The 19,739-nt window shown below is 38.7% G+C and overlaps 1 protein-coding gene across 1 annotated transcript in view; it reads left to right on the top strand.

Moving 5' to 3' along the window:
* The window catches only part of LOC113228275, a 51,508-nt gene that overhangs the window by 14,762 nt on the left and 17,007 nt on the right, over positions 1–19,739 (top strand). The window contains exons 7-19 of the mRNA XM_026461540.1: positions 354–569; positions 830–979; positions 1,618–1,738; positions 2,233–2,306; positions 5,601–5,726; positions 8,245–8,428; positions 10,324–11,045; positions 12,428–12,601; positions 13,236–13,376; positions 13,952–14,083; positions 17,209–17,385; positions 18,707–18,858; positions 19,459–19,673. Coding sequence (XP_026317325.1) covers positions 354–569; positions 830–979; positions 1,618–1,738; positions 2,233–2,306; positions 5,601–5,726; positions 8,245–8,428; positions 10,324–11,045; positions 12,428–12,601; positions 13,236–13,376; positions 13,952–14,083; positions 17,209–17,385; positions 18,707–18,858; positions 19,459–19,673 — 2,584 coding nt within the window. The remainder of the gene's footprint in view (positions 1–353; positions 570–829; positions 980–1,617; positions 1,739–2,232; positions 2,307–5,600; positions 5,727–8,244; positions 8,429–10,323; positions 11,046–12,427; positions 12,602–13,235; positions 13,377–13,951; positions 14,084–17,208; positions 17,386–18,706; positions 18,859–19,458; positions 19,674–19,739) is intronic.

Below are 19,739 nucleotides of genomic sequence, written 5' to 3'. Positions count from 1 at the left end.
TATGAAATAAAAGATTTGACAATCAAATTGAAGACATTATTAGAGTAAACCATTGACTTACAAATAAATGGACGACGGGTCTAATACAAAAACCACGAAAAAAATGTCCCAAGTCAACCTATTCCAAATTTAAATTGTTATGTCATCGCAGTATCGCGCTGTCCGTAGAACAAATGAAGACTAAAGCGGAGTGTCGCGCTCTGTATACGATTTTAGCGCCTTACAAGTGCGGACACTTTTTAGCGCGGACCCGACGTCCATATAATTGTAAGTCAATGGAGTAAACGATTGTTGGTTCATCATGTTTTCATGGTTTGACGAAAGAGAGATTTTAAATTAATAAAATGTTGTAGATATTGACGAATGCAATCTACCATATGCACCTTGTCCAAGAAGAATTTGCGAGAACACTATAGGCGGGTACAAATGTAATGGCAAACCGGGCAGGCCGCTTACAGACGATTTTGTGGCGTCAACACTTCGACCGCCCGTGACTCCAAGTGGTATTGACATGAGAATTGACATATGTCCGCCTGGTTTTAGAGCCGGGCCAAAAGATGATTGTATAGGTAAGTTTCAAGTAGGGTATATCGATCATAAGTGTCTATACTACATCAAATGGCTTTAGTTGATTCCGCATAAAAGTGAAAGTGTTGAATTCACTTTGGAAAAAATATATATTAAAATTGAGGATATGCACTGATTTCTATACGGTGCGAAAAAACGATTCCTAAAAATGTTCACGATAGATAATATAACGATACTTTTAATAAGAAAAAATCGAAAAATATTTCAAATTTCAAAAGGCACTGTACTCTGTATTCTACAGATGTGGACGAATGCGAAGAACATTTGGACGATTGTAATAGACTGTCTCAGTACTGCATTAACACGCATGGCAGCTTTTTCTGTCAAGATCATGTCTCTAGGCGGTGCAAGCCTGGATTCAGTGCTAACTTCAACACTGGAATCTGTGAAGGTCAGCTATTCTTTTTAAAAACTGTCAAGTTATTTCTAGAATACTGGCATCATTATTTACTTTTTACATTCAATTGCGTCAACAGAAAAAACGAATTGTTTTCCAAGTAGCACACTCAATGGAGGTCTACACCAATTTATTTAGATTGAATCTTATGGTTGTCTATAATTAATTATAATAGTTTTAGTAGTGTAGTTATTAAATTCATAATTATCCGAAAACTTGAAGTTTGCCCAGCGGCTTCACGTGGTCTGTGGGCTTCACAATACGCCACGCTACCGCCCCGTCAGTCACGTTGTCTCTGTGTCAAATTTTCTCCGCCTGTTCTTATTTTATTCATATTATTTTAAGCGCGCAGATTGCGGGAAGCGCTCACCTCACCGCGCCTCCTTAAATCTAGGCTCGCCTTAAGTCTTAACATAATAATACGTTAATGAGTCCTTAGCAAACGAGAAATTTTCAAGATTTGGCCGAGAACAGGATTTTCACCATTTTCAAATCGCGTTTAGATACGACTTGTATCTACATACGGTTTGTATCTGTGGATTCATATAAATTTGAAAAACGATACACCCTTATTATATCGGTCATCAATCATCATGCACACTAACTAGAAATCTTCTTACTGGTATTTTCAGATATCAATGAATGTGAAGAAAACTCAGAAGCGTGCGGACGTGGCGAAGAATGCATCAATTGGCCCGGAGCCTACACCTGCAAAAAAAAGACTGAAGCGTATCCCACAAATTACAGACCCGGGTAATGAAACAAAAGGTCTTGGTACTCTCTCCTAAATATGGAATTATAGCATTCGTAGAGCGAGAAATTGTATGACGAAATTGTGACGTGACGTGATATGATATGATATATCTTCTTCTTCTTGTGCTTTTAATAAAGCTATACATTACAACATACATTATAAATACATTACAATATAAAAAATTAAAAATGTTCACAATAATAACGGAGAAATAATTGTAATAATTGTGTTGCATGTTACGCGATTTTACGTGATATGTGAACCGATTTCGATGATTCTTTTTTTTGTTGGAAAAGGTAGTAGTGATCCTATTCTAATTTGAAAAAAATATACCACCTCCAAGGGTGGCAAATTAGGGCATGAATCTTGTTTACTGAATTTCACCTACTTTCCGCTAACCGGTTATGTAATTTATGTAATTTTACAAATTTTGTTTTACTTTATATTATTCAGTCGGGTTGTAAATTAACTTACCATACCGGTATATTTTCAGTAAAGCAAATCCAAATATCGAGGGGAATGAATGTCGAGAAGGTACAAGAAAGAAATTGGGAGGTGGTTGTGAAGGTATAGTAATTTTTACTAAATATTTTGTCTAAAAGAGTGACTATCCAAGAGCAATTGGGGCCTAATCGCTGAAAACTATTCCGAGCCATAATTGTGTGTTGGAAGTGGTGAGGAGCAGAGTCGAAGTATTTCCTCGATGCCTGTTTCATGAATTGGGCTATAGTGGGGAGCCGTAAATCTATGTGGAGGTAAGCGTTCCGCAGGTACCACGGGGTACCCGTCGCGTTGCGCATGAATCTATTTTGGAGAGCCTGCAGGCGGTGTACAAGCGCGGGATTTGCCTGAGCGAATGCGACGCTGGCGTACGTCATGATTGGGCAGGTCGTGTACAAACTCACCTTATTACGAAGGGAGAGTTTGCTAAGCTTGTCGAGAAGGGGGTGGAGCCGGCTCATAACAAAGTGGGCGCGATCGCGGATGGTTTTCACGTGTGCTTTGAATGACAGCTTCCCATCGAGCGTAACTCCTAAGTATTTGACCGTGTTCACCCAAGGGATTAGGCGCCCAAAGAGCGAGATCGGGGTGAGGTTTTGTACCCTACGACTGGATAGGTTACTTCGTGTGAAGAATACCGCCGCGCTTTTGTCGGGATTGACTTCGATTCTCCATCTGCGAAATCACTCGCCTAGGCGTGTGGTGGCAGATTGGAGAGCCGCGGAAACTAATTTAGAGCTGCGCGCCGAATAATAGAGCGCAGTGTCGTCGGCAAAGAGGGCAGGATTTACTGACTGATACTTCGGGATATCGCTAGTGTACAGGGAGAATAGGAGGGGTGCCACGTTGCCGCCGGTGTGTGATTCTTTATACCAGCCGGCAATGGTAGGGTCGCGTCGTTACATAGATCCTCGAGAATGTTCTGGAATCTCGTCTGTCGTCAGGATGCCATTAAGATAAAGATGTAGTCCTGGAATGTGCTCTGTTCTGATGCAAAAACAATTCTCTTATGGTTATTTATTGTGTCCCAAGATAACGTTGTCATTATCCAGTTCTGGTTAGCATCAGATGTTGTCTTCGTATGGTGTTATGGTGCATCTAGGGTTCCATATTGTTTATGGGTCTTGGCGCTGTTGGTGGTCATTCATTAACCATATTAAAATTAATATTAAGTATTTGCGTTGTGACTTGAACTATATATATGTATTTATCGTTTTATTATATTTTTTGATATAAATGTGGGAATATTGCAGTAGTTTGTGATATTTATATAGAGGGTTATTTTTAAAATACTAACAACCTCTTAGGACTATATTACTAACATCGCAAAGAACAACTTTAGTTCCACGACATTTTACAAAACATAATAAATTTTTCTAAAATAAACTGGCATTTCTCCAAATCCGAAATGCCTAAAACCTGACAACGGTTGCTTGTTCCGAATGCAGTATTCAACACAAAGTGCCATTTTTCTCAAAATTCACACCGTATATCAATATTAGACTTTAGTTCACGTATGAGAAATTAAATGACAGTACTTTTAATCTAAATTTCACAATAAACCAGACAATACTTTTCTCACAATGCCAAGATTGCTGCGTGTCCCAGGCTTACGCGGGAATTCGGTGGTTGTTACTAATCACGCTACATATCACAAGTGAAGCATTTAAGAAGCTTCGCAATTCGTTCGAAATGAAAAAAAAAATACTTTGATCGAAAAATCATATTACAAAATTGAAGACTACGTGTTAGATAAAGATGTATGGAAAGACGACATGGCTCCAGAATCCACACAAATTTGATTCAAAGTGTATTCCATAGCATTTAAGTTTATTTGAAAAGAGCAATCCCTAGAGTTTCTTGCTCGCTCTTCTCAGGGAGGTCAGCGTAGTGAACGAGCAGTAGCTTAAATGTAACGTTTTCAAGTGTAAATTTATTTTACCTATGGAATAAATAATCTTTGACTTTGACTTTGTTCGAATTATTCTTCCATCACGCCCCTGTAACTGAAGAGAAAAGGTGGATGATTTGTTGCCGATTTTAGGAGTTTTTGCGTGTAAATAGGTAATTCGATGGGTTTGGTCCAGGTTGATTTTTAAATTCGGTGTATCCGATATTTCAAAAACTAATTTTATGGTTGTATGTAACATTGTTTATAATATGTTGTAACGACTAAAATATAATAACAATTAATTGGTTCTACAATTATTGTCGTTTACGAGTAATATCAAATATATATTGTAATATTCTGAATATTATATTGTATATTCTGAATCCCGTGACTGAAGTTAGGAAAGCTTCCACCGAAGTCGGAAAAAACTGCCATCGAAGCCATATTTTCTTTGAAAAGATAGAATTGTATACGTTTTTCATATACATGTTTAGTTAATATTATTGATTTTCACAATTTTATTACTACATGCTTCCCGCCGAAAATGTACAAGGAAAATCAAAATAGAAAAAAATTTGCAAAGATAAATAGCGATCCAATTACATATGAAAGGTTTAAAGATATAGATAGACAGAGGTATGCGATAAAAAAGCGGAAGGAAAGATTTTGAAGTTGCATGAATTACTTCATGTATAAAAAGTATGTATATATAAAGTATGTTTATATATATATATATAAATCGCGAAAAAACTGACCAGCCAAACTGAAAACTAATTTTAATTAATAGTCATAAGGTGAAATTTCTTTGCGTCGTCCTGGTCGATTTATAAATACATTTCAGTTTTTTTACACTACATTTAATAAATAGTTAGTCATATTAGTAAATGTTTCTGCAGATATTTGAATGGTTTTATTGCCTTTTTCATAATATTTTATACAAAAATAATGCTTTTGTTAAATTATCCTGATTTAGGTGGGTCAAATATGTCATTAAATGTTAACAATCTAGTTGCCCAAATATCAGAATCTTATGTAAGTTTAAGTTAGTTTTCCTTCCCGCTCAATGTTTTTCCTCATATTAAGAAAAAAAATTTGACTACTGAAGTCAGAGAATTTAGCCCTTCTAGGAGAAATGCCCAATTCTTAATAGAAAGATCGAACACTAAGAACAAATTCCTTCGATCCGGCCGGATTCGGCTTGATTTGACATCTCTAAGCAAATCCATGCCACGAATTTCTCGATGTGTTTGTTGTCGAATCTTTGTATTTGATTTTATTAATAATTTTAATCATCAAAAATCGACACAAATTAATTAAAAATTATTAGGTACTACAACTGAGAGAGGGCAGTATAATGTCAATAAGTGTAAATAAGTCTACATTCGAAAGAAGATAGCAGTAACCTCCGACAAAGTTATTAGAGTCCCTTCAGATCGTAAGATAGAACTAATGTCTAATATCTTTTTCAGACATTGACGAGTGCGTTGAAGGCAGTCACCTATGCGATAGGTTTCAAGACTGCTTCAACACGAACGGCGGGCATGAGTGTTACTGCAAAAGCGGATTCGAACTTGATACATCCGAGACTTGCGTTGGTCAGTACAACTTTTTAAACTCTTCAATAAACATCGTAGTGTCTAACATTATCTGGGCTGAGGTATAAAGGGCGTCACACGGTTATGGGATACGGAGGGAATGTACTGTCAATATTGTAAATAGGGTATTTTGCTTCATGGACCTATCTGCAAATGATAACTTTTTAGAAAAGAGGTTAAAGATTCTACGAATGAAAATTAGTCGATAACTTTTTATGCTTATTTATTTATATATATTTTTACATACGTAGATACATTTATTGATAGGTCTGAGGGCGGTTACACACGGCGACTTTAGCAGCGATGCAGTCGTTAATCGTCTACCTTTACATACGCGCGCGATTTTAAGCAGCGATGCAAGCGCGCGACTGCATCGATACAAAGGCGCGATTGTATCGATGCAAGCGCGCGACTGCATCGATACAAAGGCGCGATTGTATCAGTACACTTGGTAATTATAGGCGATTGCATCGATGCAATCACGCGTGTGTATCGTGTATGTATTTTTACTATGTATTAAACTAAAAGGTATTGTATCAATTATTAAACATCCCTAAGTGTAGGGTTATAAATTCTAAGGCTTACTATCTCTACACTATATTGGACTTAGAACAAAATTTTAATGCAAATATTTGTTTAGTAACACGTTAGGTTAAGTATGTCGTAATCTGCCTAAAGGCGATGAGAAGTAATTCTTGTTTGCCTTAATTTAATCCTGGCTAGAAACTTGACTTGATTTACTTTTATGTCGAACTCACATAATCACACACACATTCCTGATACGTTAGCCAGTTGAAGTCGCACATTTCGGTAAACCACTTCAGTAATTTTGTACTGACTTGCGTGTATACTGTTGTAAATGTACACCTACACTGTCCGGCTAGTGGAGTGGGTTAAAGTCATAGTTCGTGACGACATCCGTGGTCGAGTGGCTTGCACACCGGTTTTCATGGTGTCGCCATCTCGGCCGGGTCAATGTAGAAACTAAGTTTTCTGTATTGTCTCGGTTCTGAACTGTTTGTGGTACCGTCGTTGTTACCGATTTCCACAACACAAGTGCTTTAGTTACTTACTTTGGCGTCAAAGCAGTATGTGATGTTGTCTAATAAAATACGTTGTTCATATGTTATAATATGTCGACCCATAGAATCCGCTTAGGTTCAACTCACAATGGCGTAGAGTCGAAGCGTCGCGACGCGTCATGTTTTTCGCCTATAGCATTTTCATCTCTATTTTCCCATCATTAAGGTTCAAATTTGTGCTATGCAAATATGGAGACGTGCGTCGACGCGCGTTACTTGAGCGCGGTGAGGCGTCAGACGCCGACCACACTGTGATCCGGGCGCACTAATGCGAGTGTCGTCGCGCGTCGCCAGGCGTCGTTGCGACAAACAGGACGCGACACGACGCTTCGACTCTGCGTGAGTGTGAGTTGAGCCTAATGGTATGGGTTTTAAGTGATTACCACTAATTATACAGGTTTTTTTTTACCACGGTTTTATTTTTATTTAAGAGCTGTTCTTGTTAGTGGAGTACCCACTTAAGGTCATAAACTGGACGACTGCGAGAGACGGCGGCGCGGTAAAAGTGGCGTATTTTATAGGCGCCGACACGCGCCGACACGTGTCACGACCGCGCGTTTATGGCGCCGTAAACGCGCGTCATCTGCGCGTATTCGCGCTGCAGACGCGCTGTAGTGAATCGATTTAAACTCGCGCAAACATCGCGTGGCAAGCTAGAAGCTTATATACTCCACTGGAGTTTACATTTAGAATTTCATGTAGTTGCTGCATTTCAAATATTAACTGAAATTAACAAACAAAATTTAAATTAAAACTATCTCTTATCAAAATGCGTGATACATTCGCTGCGTGATACTGTGGCGCGTATAGACGCATATGACGTGTGTTTACGGCGCGTAAACGCACGTCGTCAGTGGTGACGCTATAATTAAAAAAAAATTAAAAGAAACTTCGATATAACTCGTGGGGAGCTGCGGGATAGATGAGCTCGCAAGTAAAAGGAATGGAAGCCGTGCTACCACCAACCTTTATGTCCGAAACGTCGTAGAGCACGTCTTCTTTCACACACTTCACGTGCGGCCGATCACCAATAACGCCACCACGTAATATATTGCGTACGCGGCTCAATGCCGGGCGGAGAAGCGCGGGATATTTAATTTAATAAAATAATGCGATGTCGCGGATGCGAATTTTTCAGTTCGAATAGTAACGTCACACACTTATTTTTTAATTTCACTGGCGATTTATGTGGCTATGGCGTAGCACGGATTAGGACGGGAAAGGTAAGGAGGTGCGAGCTCAGACAAACTATACCTGGCGTTACCAGTCAGTGCGTATAACATACGCCGTAAAAAAGTCACATGATACGAATGAAGCTCTAAGCTTGATATTGTGTTTTAATTTGGTTGAGTGTTACTTATTTCACAGTAATTGTTTCGGACAGAGAATGAAAGCATACACCTTGATCCAAATAACTTCTTCTCGGTCGTTTACAGATATAGACGAGTGCGCTCTGAAACTTGACGACTGTTCCCCTAACCAGTACTGCATAAACACCCTCGGCTCATACATCTGCAACTCGAAGAAACCTCCCCACACAGTCCTTACCACCACTACCACCACCACCACCAAAAAGCCGATTCCGGTGCCGTCAAATGACTACGTGCACTTTTATCCTGAGTAAGTGCCTATCCTGCTTTTGTAGTCATTAGGGCTTTTAGAGTAATTAAATAACAGGTGGAACGCATAGTGATGAAATGGTAAAACGTATAGGTTTGCAACTTTACCACCTAGGACTGTAAAATATTAAACAGTATTTTGTTTACTGGTCTGGTCATTTATGATATTAATTGGTAGAAGAGGAAAATCTAACAATAAGTTTTTAAAAGACTGATTTATTAATAAAAATTTTTTATTATAAGTTAAGATCAGAGTTAGTTCTGGCCATTGACTTACAATTATATGGACGTCGGGTCCGCGCTAAAAAGTGTCCGCACTTGTAAGGCGCTAAAATCGTATACAGAGCGCGACACTCCGCTTTAGTCTTCATTTGTTCTACGGACAGCGCGATACTGCGATGACATAACAATTTAAATTTCGAATAGGTTGACTTGGGACATTTTTTTCGTGGTTTTTGTATTAGACCCGTCGTCCATTTATTTGTAAGTCAATGGTTCTGGCGCGCATTTTTTTTATCATGGTGGATGTAATTTAAATACCTGAGTGGTACATCAACTGCTATGGACAGGCGTGTCGATTAACACCGGGCGCATGACTTGTTCGTCCCGTCACTTGGTATAATAAAAAAAATGAATGTCAAAACGGGATTTCGATTTAAAAGGTAGCAACAGTGACATTACTTCTCTTTCGTCGACCTAACCTAAGAACATTAAGTTTTAAGAGTCTGAGGGTCGTATTCTAGAACTCTACTCAATGCTCAAATTAGGTATTTGAGTATGATTTAAAGCACTAGAAATCATACTCAAGTCCATGCTATTAGGGTCGTATTTCCAGTGCTTTAAATCATACTCAAGTCCTGACTTGAGCGTTGAGTAGAGTTCTGGAATACGACCCTAAGTTTACATTGTATCGCAAGACAGGTCGGCCTTATGATGTCGGAGTTAATACGCACCAATGTTCTGATGACGATGTGAAAAATGCTATTTCTTTCAAATCAACTACTGGTTTGCAGTTAATAACCTGCTCCTCAATGACGAAAAAAATTGTGTGAAATTTACATTATTACTAGCTGTACTTGATAGTCGTCTTCTCAAAATCACAAATACGGTTCTATAACAAGTTAATAAGATTCCGGTTGATAGGTATTCAAAATTTACCATTTACAAGGTTAAAGCTATAGTGAAACAAAACTTTACGCTAAAGGTTTATTATCATACAGCATTTGCGTACTTGGATGCCAAAAATCTATGACAGTTTATTCGTTTAGCCTTTACAGGTTGCATCGATCTATGATATTTTAAATATTAATAAATAAATAAATGTTGTAAATGTGAAATGTTCACAAATGTTTATATACCGCCCCCTTTTACCATCGGACATCCAGACGTACGGCGGGATATCATCCTTACTTGGTCGATATTCCCTTCAGGCGTACTGAGCGCTTTTCATCATCTTTTATTATGCGCACAGCCCAGGAATGGAATTCCCTGCCTGCGTATGTATTTCCGAATTCATACAACCCGGGTATCTTTAAAGTGCGACTGAATAGGCATCTTCCGGGCAAGCTCGTTCCATCGTAGATCCTACCTTTGCTCCAGAGCTAGGTAGTGGTGAAGAGCAATTCCATCTAATTTAAAAAAATATATAAGGAGCGACCTCTAGTCTAGAGTTCCTCGACCAATGAGTATAATAGAGTTTAACTGCCTTGATGATTCCAAGTGTAATTTGCTTACTTATTCATTCATTCTGAAGGATTCAGTTTGAGAACCTAATTCTACCAAATTCCAACAATATGTATCGTCCGCAGTGTTCTATCGTGAATGCTAAATTCACAGGTTGATTTATTCTTCAAATATTTTATATTATTATGTATCTAAAGAATTATGCTATTTCAGTGAAGACAACTCATCATCCATGGATGAAACGAAACCAGAAATCACCTCGGCGACTCTCAGACCAACAACCCTCCACCCTCCTAGAGCAACAACACGGCGCTTTGTTCCCAAGTCGACCACCAGAAGGCTATATACTAATAAACCCACAACAACAAGCAGTACTAGAAAACCAGAACCTGTTATTCCTGAAATTCGTCCCGGAGTGGTACCTATAGAAGTAGACGCAGCCAACAAACCAAAAGACCCTTTTGTTGTTGAAAAAGAAAAAGATCCGGAAGGTTCCGTCGCTATAAATACAGCAGAAATACCGAAAGATACATGGACTAATGTTATTGGAATCGACCGTAAACCTGAGAATCGGCCTGAAAATAGACAAGAAGACTTTAAACCGACTACCAGACCTGATAGTAGACCAAATAGACCAGACAACAGGTTCAATAGCCCAGATAACCGTTTTAATAGACCAGATGGACCTTACATCAGGCCTCATATACCTGAATATAGACCAGTGACACCTGGTAGTAGATCGGAAAGACCGGATAGTAAACCTAATAGGCCGATCTATAAACCAGGAAGACCTAACAGCAAACCGGAAACACCTGGCCGTCAACCAGAAAGTAAACATGAGAAGCCTAATAGTACACAAGACGATAATGTTGGTCTAAATGACTTGTTACATTGCATTAATGGATACGAAAAAAATGAGAAGGGAGAATGTGTAGGTAAGAGCGAATGTAATTACACTAACGTCTATAAAGGAATATTTTTCTCAACAACTCTTCGTAAAAAAATGAGTCTTATGTACAGTCAATGTGTATTTTCCTTTAAAAATTTAAAGTCTGCAGTACATTATGCTAACCATAGATTTAGTATATGCTAACAACTATCGCCTTTATGATGCCAGCTTCTGAATTAAAAATACAAAGTCTTCTATCTCATAAAATCTCGACAAATGTAAAAAACTACACAAGATGTCGATATGAGGAAAACAATGTACCTATTTAATTTGCAATAGTTTTCTCTTTAAGTGAAGTCTACGACTTATGCCAGAAGTTTCATATGCGGCCTTCAAGTTTCTCTTCGCATCTGCAGCAGTCTTTGCAATTCTCACAAATGTGGGTAGCAAATGGGTTATATATTCAAACAAATTTTTGCGTATGTTTTCTGATTTTAAAAGAATCAGCAGTCGCTTCTTCGGAACCAATTGCTAAATTCCGTAGCCCATGGTCTATCAATAATAATTTCATTTGAAATTTCCACGTACCATAATTAGAAACTCCTTCCAGTTTTTCTATGGATATGCTTGAAGCGCTGCTAATAACAATGTTATTTCATGAGGATATATTTTGCGTCATTTTCGTCAAATTATTGTATATGTATGATTTGTCATTCTACCTACATAGTTTGTTATATACATGTAATTCATAATATGTAAAATTATTCAATAATTGTAAAGCTTCTCTTTGGTGTTGTTTTTTCCTATTGCGCTATTCTTTTATCAGTAACAAGGATATATTGATTATCTGCGAAACAGGCCTTGCCTAGTGCAGGAGTCCAACAATTCTCTGTTTACGTCGCAGTTGCGTTGTTTCTTGATTTTATGTTATAATTTAAAATGTAATGTGCCGCTGGCAACAACATGGCAGTTTCCAATCCTTTGTATTGTTCGATTACACTGTAAGGGTTGGGAGTTTTTATTTGAGAGATTCATCTATCTGATCATGTACTTTTAAAATCATCATAATCAACTCATTTACACGTCCCTCTACTCGGAAGGGAGACTCACAGGCTAGAGTTTAGGCCATAGTCCGCCACGCTAGCTCAATGCGGGTTGGGGACTTTAGACGTATTCCTAGGGTTGTAAACCTTCTTCTACGTGCAGGATTCATCACAACAATGCTTTGCTTCACCGAAAAGATCATGGTTTAAAATTAAATTTCACACATAAATTCCGAGAAACTTAGAGCTGCGAGCCCGAATTCGAACACACGGTCTCTGCTTTAGAAGCGGTAAATATGCTCAAAGTTATAGACTAGGACGACTTTTTTACCAGTTCTAAAATACATGAAAATATTTTTTCCATAAACATTTTTTGACATTGCAGACATAGACGAGTGTAAAACCGGTCGTCACATCTGCGGTGAGTTGGAGGTATGCATAAATCGTCAAGAAGGCTATATCTGCGAATGCAAGCCAGGATATAAGAGGAACGTGACCGGTGCTGGATGCATTAAGATCCAACAGACTGTTACCACGAGTGTTAGAAGGACTACTACCGGTAAGTTGACCTTGACATTTTGTGGATTAAGTTCTTGATTACCTGACAGCCAGTAATATTAAATGTGTGAAATGTTACCACTGTGATATTACGGTATAGTACGTGAAAACTTTATAGACAGGCAGAACATAATCTCGACTTATACTTGGCAAGTGCACAAAGATATAGTAGCGTCGGCTAACCAATTAGTTTTTAAATGATGAGAATGATGAGACCGGGCTTACTTCGCGTTACGTCTAATTAGGCAGCTACCAGACGGACAACATGCGCGAAGTAGATTTATACAACTGCTTACAGTCGAAACAGACTGCATACAGCGATAACTGCTGGTGCGTGATATCAAAAGATATCAACTTTATGGATGCACGAAATGTTACTTGTAACTTTTTACTGTATTATAAAAAAATATCGAAATCGTTTAAAAAATCTTATTTACAGTATAAATCTGAAAATGCTTAAATAATGCTAACTGAAAAAAATCGTTTCAGACAAAAAGAAATCACATATTCTCTTAAGAACACTAATTGCTGCTTTTGATTCTCGGACTCGTGATATAGTCACGACTGTGCGCAATGACTGCGCACATGCAGTCCATCTGTTAGCAACCTTCAATCTTTCAATTTGTGATTTCCAGTCGCTCCTATAGTTTCAACAGCCTGGTCACCGTACGCGCCCAGAAACAACCTCGAAAGACCTAGTAACAAGTTCCCACCACTCTCGCCGAACGACTGCGCGATGGGTTACAAATTCGACTCAAAACAAGGAAGGTGTGTTGGTAAGTAAGGGCCAGGCGAGCGTAATTTTTTGAGTTGTGAGTCGCGTTTTTGAGTCTCGTAGTTTACGTTCGACTGAAATTCGGTTGGAGCGCCAGACGAACGTATTTTATTCAGTTGCTTTGATTGAACGTATTGAACGTGTTTTATGTTATATGATGGGTGTGTGTCTTAATAATGTGATGGATCATTAGATGGTGTTAGAAAAAGACAAAGAAGCTGGGTACACTCACTCAATGTGGAAAGATTAAGGTATGGGCCGTTTCTGATACTTATAAAAGTTTGTGTGAATATCCAGATGAATTTGTAAAATACTACCACTTGATAATAAATGTTTCCCTTACCCCTCTTTCCACCCACACAAGCACGTCTGACAGTACGACCGAAGTTCGGTCGTAATTGCGACAGTGAACCGGTAGACAACTCATTTTGTGTGTACACAAATCGGACTTTTATATGAAACCGAAAGCAGCTTAAATTTAGCGACTCAAAAAACGCGACACAACCCACCCTAATTCATAAGAATAATAAAAGTAAGTAACAGTCTGGAAGTATTTACCGCTTAAATATGCTACAGATATCGATGAATGCACCACGAACAGATCCACCTGTTCGTCTAGCGAAGAATGCGTAAACTCAGCAGGAGGTTTTCATTGCGTATGTGGCTTGCGATGTCGCGGCACGTACTCACCCGCGTACCCTACGTTCTGTAAGAACTAACATTACCCTTCTCTTAGCTTGTGATGTCAATGCTATACATATAACAACTTGGAGTTAGTACAAATGTTATCCAAAGGGTGCGTACAGATCTGGTGATTGCGTCGCGAACACGCTGTACGTGCGTGACGCGCGCGCTGCACGCGTGCTGCATGCGTACAGTTAAATACATGTTAAATACCTACCTATACGAGGGTTATGCCAAAAGAACTTAGATACTCTTTAGTCACGTTTTTTTTTTTATCTTTTATTTAATCAGAGCTTTTATCGATGTTTTATCGCTTAGCGATAATGCCAGCTTAATCACTTGTTTGATACTGGCAGTTATACACCGTCGTAAAGGCAGGTTATTTGCTAATAAATTTGAAAATGGAACAAGTCTTAAATCGTGTTCTTTTTTATTTATTTTTCGGAGACAATCTGGCGGGAATTTTGTTCGAAACAATGGAGCTCTCTCGACGTGATTTTCGTGTTATGATTTATTATGACTACAAAAAAGGTTTAAATCCGCAAGAATGTTTTGAACTTTTAGCCACAACTTTTGGTGATACTGCTTGTTCATTAGCTACAGTTTTCAATTGGTTTGCTGAATTTAAAAGAGGACCGGGAAGCTTTGAAGACGAGGCGAAGTCAGGTCGGCCGCCAACCGCGGTTATTCAAGAAAACTTTCAAGCTGTCGAAAAAGTAATTCGTAAAAACCATGTAAAAACCGACGACCTACATATGTAGAGCTTGAGCGAGAACTGGGCATTGGATCAGCAGTATTGCAAACTATTATTCACGAACAACTGTCTCTCCCTAAGCTTTCTTCGAAATGGGTTCCGCACAAACTTAACGATGAGCAGAAAGATCGTCGCGTGGATTGGTGCAAATTTATGATAGACAAATTCAACGCTGGCGAGAAAAAAAATTTATGACGTACTGAGAGGTGACGAAACATGGTTATGTTACTATGATCCTGAAACAAAGCGACAGACCTCGGTATGGTGCTTTGAAGATGAGCCGACGCCAATGAAATGTCGTGATACAGGAAGCACAAACAAACAAATGGTCGCCTCATTTTTCTGCATGACATTGCTACTGTAGTGCTAGAGGATGAAAAGACAGTTAACTCTGAATGGTATGTAACAGTTTGTGCCCCAAAAGTGTTGTCAGCTTGGTGTGACAAGCGACCGCAGTCAGGGATCCGGCACCTCTTCTGGCATCACGACAACTCCGCTCCACACTTCTGCTAGAACACTAGACTATTTGCATTCAAAAAATGTGTCTATCCTGCTTCACCCACCATATCCCCTGACCTAGCAGCTTGTGTTTTTTACCTCTTTCCAAAAATGAAAGAACAATTAAAAGGCAAGTGGTTTGAAAGCAAAGAATATGCCTCGGGTGCTTACAACTTGGAGATTTCTGAGATGTCTAAAGAAGAGTGGTCATCGATATTTTCCAAGTGGTTTAGATGAATGGAAAAGTGTTTACGTGGTCATGATGAACATTTTGAAAAAACCGATACCCGTAATAAAGAATAATTTCTATATTTTTTGAAAATCTAATTTCTTTTGGCATGACTCTCGTATGTGGCGCGCAAGCGGTGCACGATCTATTAATATATAAGTATTCGCCATAACTGTACACACCCAAGGGTTCTTTCATTTGCACGCAATTTCTAATAACTCGGGTGCTTGGTGGCTAGTTCATTAACTTAAGAATAAAAAGAGAAATAGAACGTAAAATTACTATAATATGTTAGTTGGTGATGCAAATGTCTACAAATATTATGTTAAGGCATAAGTCTTTTGTAATTTTAATTAAATAGGAATAGTAAGCAACTCATTAGTACCAAAACCAACGAAATTCGGTTATTATCATTCCTGGGATCAGCGAAACAAGATCTACAACCGCCTCTAATTCGTTTTTTTTAATATCTTATTTAGTTTGAGTTTTATTTCGAGTTCTTAAAGAAACTAAACCATATTAATTAGTACTGCAGTCATATGTTAGGTATATGTTTGTTTAGGATTTTTCATTAGAGGAAATACTGGATCCCAAACTGGTGGTACGGAGAAACTATCTTCCCTGTTGAAATTAGGATGTTTTTTAATTTCAATGGCCTCACGCAGTATCCTGGGTAGATAACGGACTTCTTTTGCAAGGATTTGTCAAACTTCATTGAATGTGTAGGTTTATCCATGACATGCTCGCAGACTGCAGACTTGTAAGAAATAATTTGTAAAACTGAATGTAGCGTAAATTGGAATTTATTTATTTATTTATTTATTTATAATTTGTAGTTTGAATGTTTTTTTTGTAAAATTAAAAACATGATATTTAATTAATAACTATTGTAAGTATAGTGAAAAAATAGAGTGGTTTGCATCAATATTAGACATAACTGGTTGAAGACTGTACCACCTCAGTCAACCGTGACCATGGGACCTGTAAAGGGCCCGAAACGTCGGTTTGTTTGAAAAAACAAATATACGCGATTTAAGTCATTTCATTTTCAGTTTTATTGTTAAGCAAATGCGTAATTGACATTTATAAATGGAAAAAAAAGTGAAAAGTTACCGCAACGCAAATATGCTGTGCGTGGTTGTCATAGGAACACAAATTTACTCCAATTGTAATTTGTAATGCATGTTAACTTTAAGCATCTTCACAATGTGTATTCTGTACTCATTCCATAAATAAATAAATCAATAAATCTGTTAGTTATAACAAGGAGGACAGAGAAGATATTAATAAAAAATATGCATGCAAAATGTGCTGTGTGTATGTGTGTACTTATTCCAAAGATGCGCCCTAAGACACTGTTGTTCATAGACTTTTAGTAGCAGTAGAGCCCCTAGTGAAAGAGTTCGTCTAGGGAAGTACTGCCAGCACACTTTCTGCCGCCAAGTATTAATGTGAGCATTACTACGTTGCGGTTTTGAGGGGTGAGGATGCTGGTGATATTGCAGGCACATGGGATTTGTCAACTTATGTCTCAGAGTGACGGGTGATTAAAAGCTCTAAGCGGCACTGCAACTGTTATGGATTGGCGTGTCGCTTACCACCAGGTGCACGACTTGTTCGTCCCATCACTTTACGTTACAATCTATGCGAGCATCTTATTTTTTCCAGCAACTACACCGCGAGACCCCACGCGCGCTGAGCCATCGATAATCACAGTAGGATCCCAAATCGGGCAGCGAGGCCCTCGCTATCTGAGACCTTCGAATACTCGTCTTCCCGGCTCTGGAGCCATTGTCAAGAATTGCCCGTGGGGGTACAAGTTGACCGCCGAGCAAATGTGTTACGGTAAGTGATTGACACGCGCGCGCACACACACACACGCACACGCACACGCACACGCACACGCACACGCCCGCGCACACGCACACACACGCCTGTATCTTCTTCTTGCCTAGCCTCTTAATACCTACTTAAGAACATTGATGTAATTATTAATAAAAAGATCGAACACTTAGAAAAAATCCTTCGACCCGGCCTGATTCGCACCGACGTCTAGCAAACTGAGCTAGATGCTATGCCAACTGTGATGCCAACTAAGCCACGGAACGAACACACAAAAAATAATTTAATTTAATTTAACTGCCTCCGTAGCCGACCAGATACCATGCCGGACTGCCACGCAGAGGTCCCAAGTTCGATTCCCGGGCCGGGAGAAATAGTTGTATGGCCTACAATTATTTCTCTCGTGAGTTTGGGTGTAATTTGTGGTTGTCTATGTGTGTGATCCATGGCACTCGCGACACAGGGTTTCCCTAGTGCGGGGCTATGTTGAGTGTGTGCGTTATTTATTTATTTATTTATTTAAAAAAAATATCATGGTGGTGAAACATCCTGACATTCAATAAAACATTTAACATTGATGTAATTACGCCAACGACGTGCGTATAAGCGCCGTAAACGCGCGTCATCTGCGCGTATACGCGCCGCAGACGCGCTGTAATCGCCCGTATGTATCGAGCATTTTTAAAATATAGTTTTCATTTTAATTTTATTTGTTTATTTGACTTACTTTTTTCAAAAAAAGCAACTGCATGAAATTTTAAGTGTAAAATCCAATCGAGTGTATAAGCTTCTTGCTTGCAACGCGATTTTTGCGCGTTTGAATCGATTCACCACCGCGCGTCTGCGACATGTATACGCGCAGATGACGCGCGTTTGAGGCGCCATATAAAATACCCCGTATGCGTAGACTATAAGATATGAAATAGTAATATTAGCTGAGGATTGTTCCTTATTCTAAAGAATAGTTAATAAGTTAGATGCCACCAATGTTCTTTTGACGATTTGAAGAATGTTAAAAGAGAAAAAAACATTTGTAACACAAACAGTATAATAGCAGTAGAGCTTCTGATGAATGAGTTCGTCCAGGGAAGTGCTGCCACCATACCTATTTCTGCCTAACTGACTAAATTATCATTATTATTTCAGTGACTTTTATATTATGTATTTTGAATATTTTGACATTTCGATTTTAAAATTTTAATGTGTAAATAAATTCACCGTACAATCATTTATTACTAATATAGTATAAGGTTGCTTACTAACAAACTATGGACCTATGGTGTCTGAAAATAAAAGATTTTTATTTTATTTTATTTATTTATAGATATCGACGAGTGCGCCAAGAACGTTACGGAATGTGGACCCCAACAGCGGTGCGAGAACTTCTATGGAGGGTATTCGTGCCAGTGCCCACCCGGCCATCAGTTAGTGGGCCAGAACGACTGTGAAGATGTCAACGAATGCTCGTACGGCAGGGTAATCATTTTTATAATTCTATCTTAGTAGCAGTAGAGCTCTTTGTGAAAGAGAATTCCAGAGAAGTACTGCCAATTTACTTATTACTGCCGTCAAGCAGTTGAGCGTTATTGCATTCCGGTTTTGAAAATTACAGGTCCAAGGATTTATCAACTTATATCTCAGGGTGACAGGCGCAGTGGCAGTGCCCCTCAGTTCTTGCTACTTTGCGATTTAAAGCTCTTAGTGGCACTGCAACTGTTATGGATAGGCGTGTCGGTTACTACCAGGCGCACGACTTGTTCGTCCTGTCACTTGCTAGTTTAAAAAAAAGCAGTGGGACGTATAAATGGGTTGGTGATTATTGCATTTTGTTACATTATAACAGTTGTTTTTTTCTCAAATTAATACCGACCTCTATTTATAATTTAAAAGAATACGACACACGTTACTGTTTTATCAAGAAAATCTAGAGTGGTAGATTTATATCTATCTTTTTTTTAAACGTTTTAAACATATCTATCGTTGTTGCCGGACAAAATGTATGGAAAGTCGAAAATATGTTTATAGATTAAACTTAAACTGCCTCCGTGTCTGACGGTATTGTTTGTTATTTTGCAGCCTTGCCCATATAACTCAAAATGCGTAAATATCCCGGGATCGTACCGATGTGAGTGTGAAAGCGGATTCCGCAACGCTCCGTCTAATGACAAAATGTGTGTTGACATCGACGAGTGCTCGGAACGGCCCAATGTGTGTGAACAGGGATGTGCCAACACGTGGGGTAGTTACCGGTGCTTCTGTCAGAGGGGCTACCGCTTACATAGCGACAACGGGTACGTATATATGATAGTAGTAATCGAATAGAATAATCTTATCACATGGCTACTTGTATTCGCTGT

The sequence above is a fragment of the Hyposmocoma kahamanoa genome, unplaced genomic scaffold (genome assembly GCF_003589595.1).
Source record: "Hyposmocoma kahamanoa isolate Upper Pololo Valley unplaced genomic scaffold, ASM358959v1 224, whole genome shotgun sequence".
NCBI classification, from domain to species: Eukaryota; Metazoa; Arthropoda; class Insecta; order Lepidoptera; family Cosmopterigidae; genus Hyposmocoma; species Hyposmocoma kahamanoa.
Note: the sequence above shows the minus strand (reverse complement) of the source record. Positions and strands in the feature narration are given on the sequence as shown.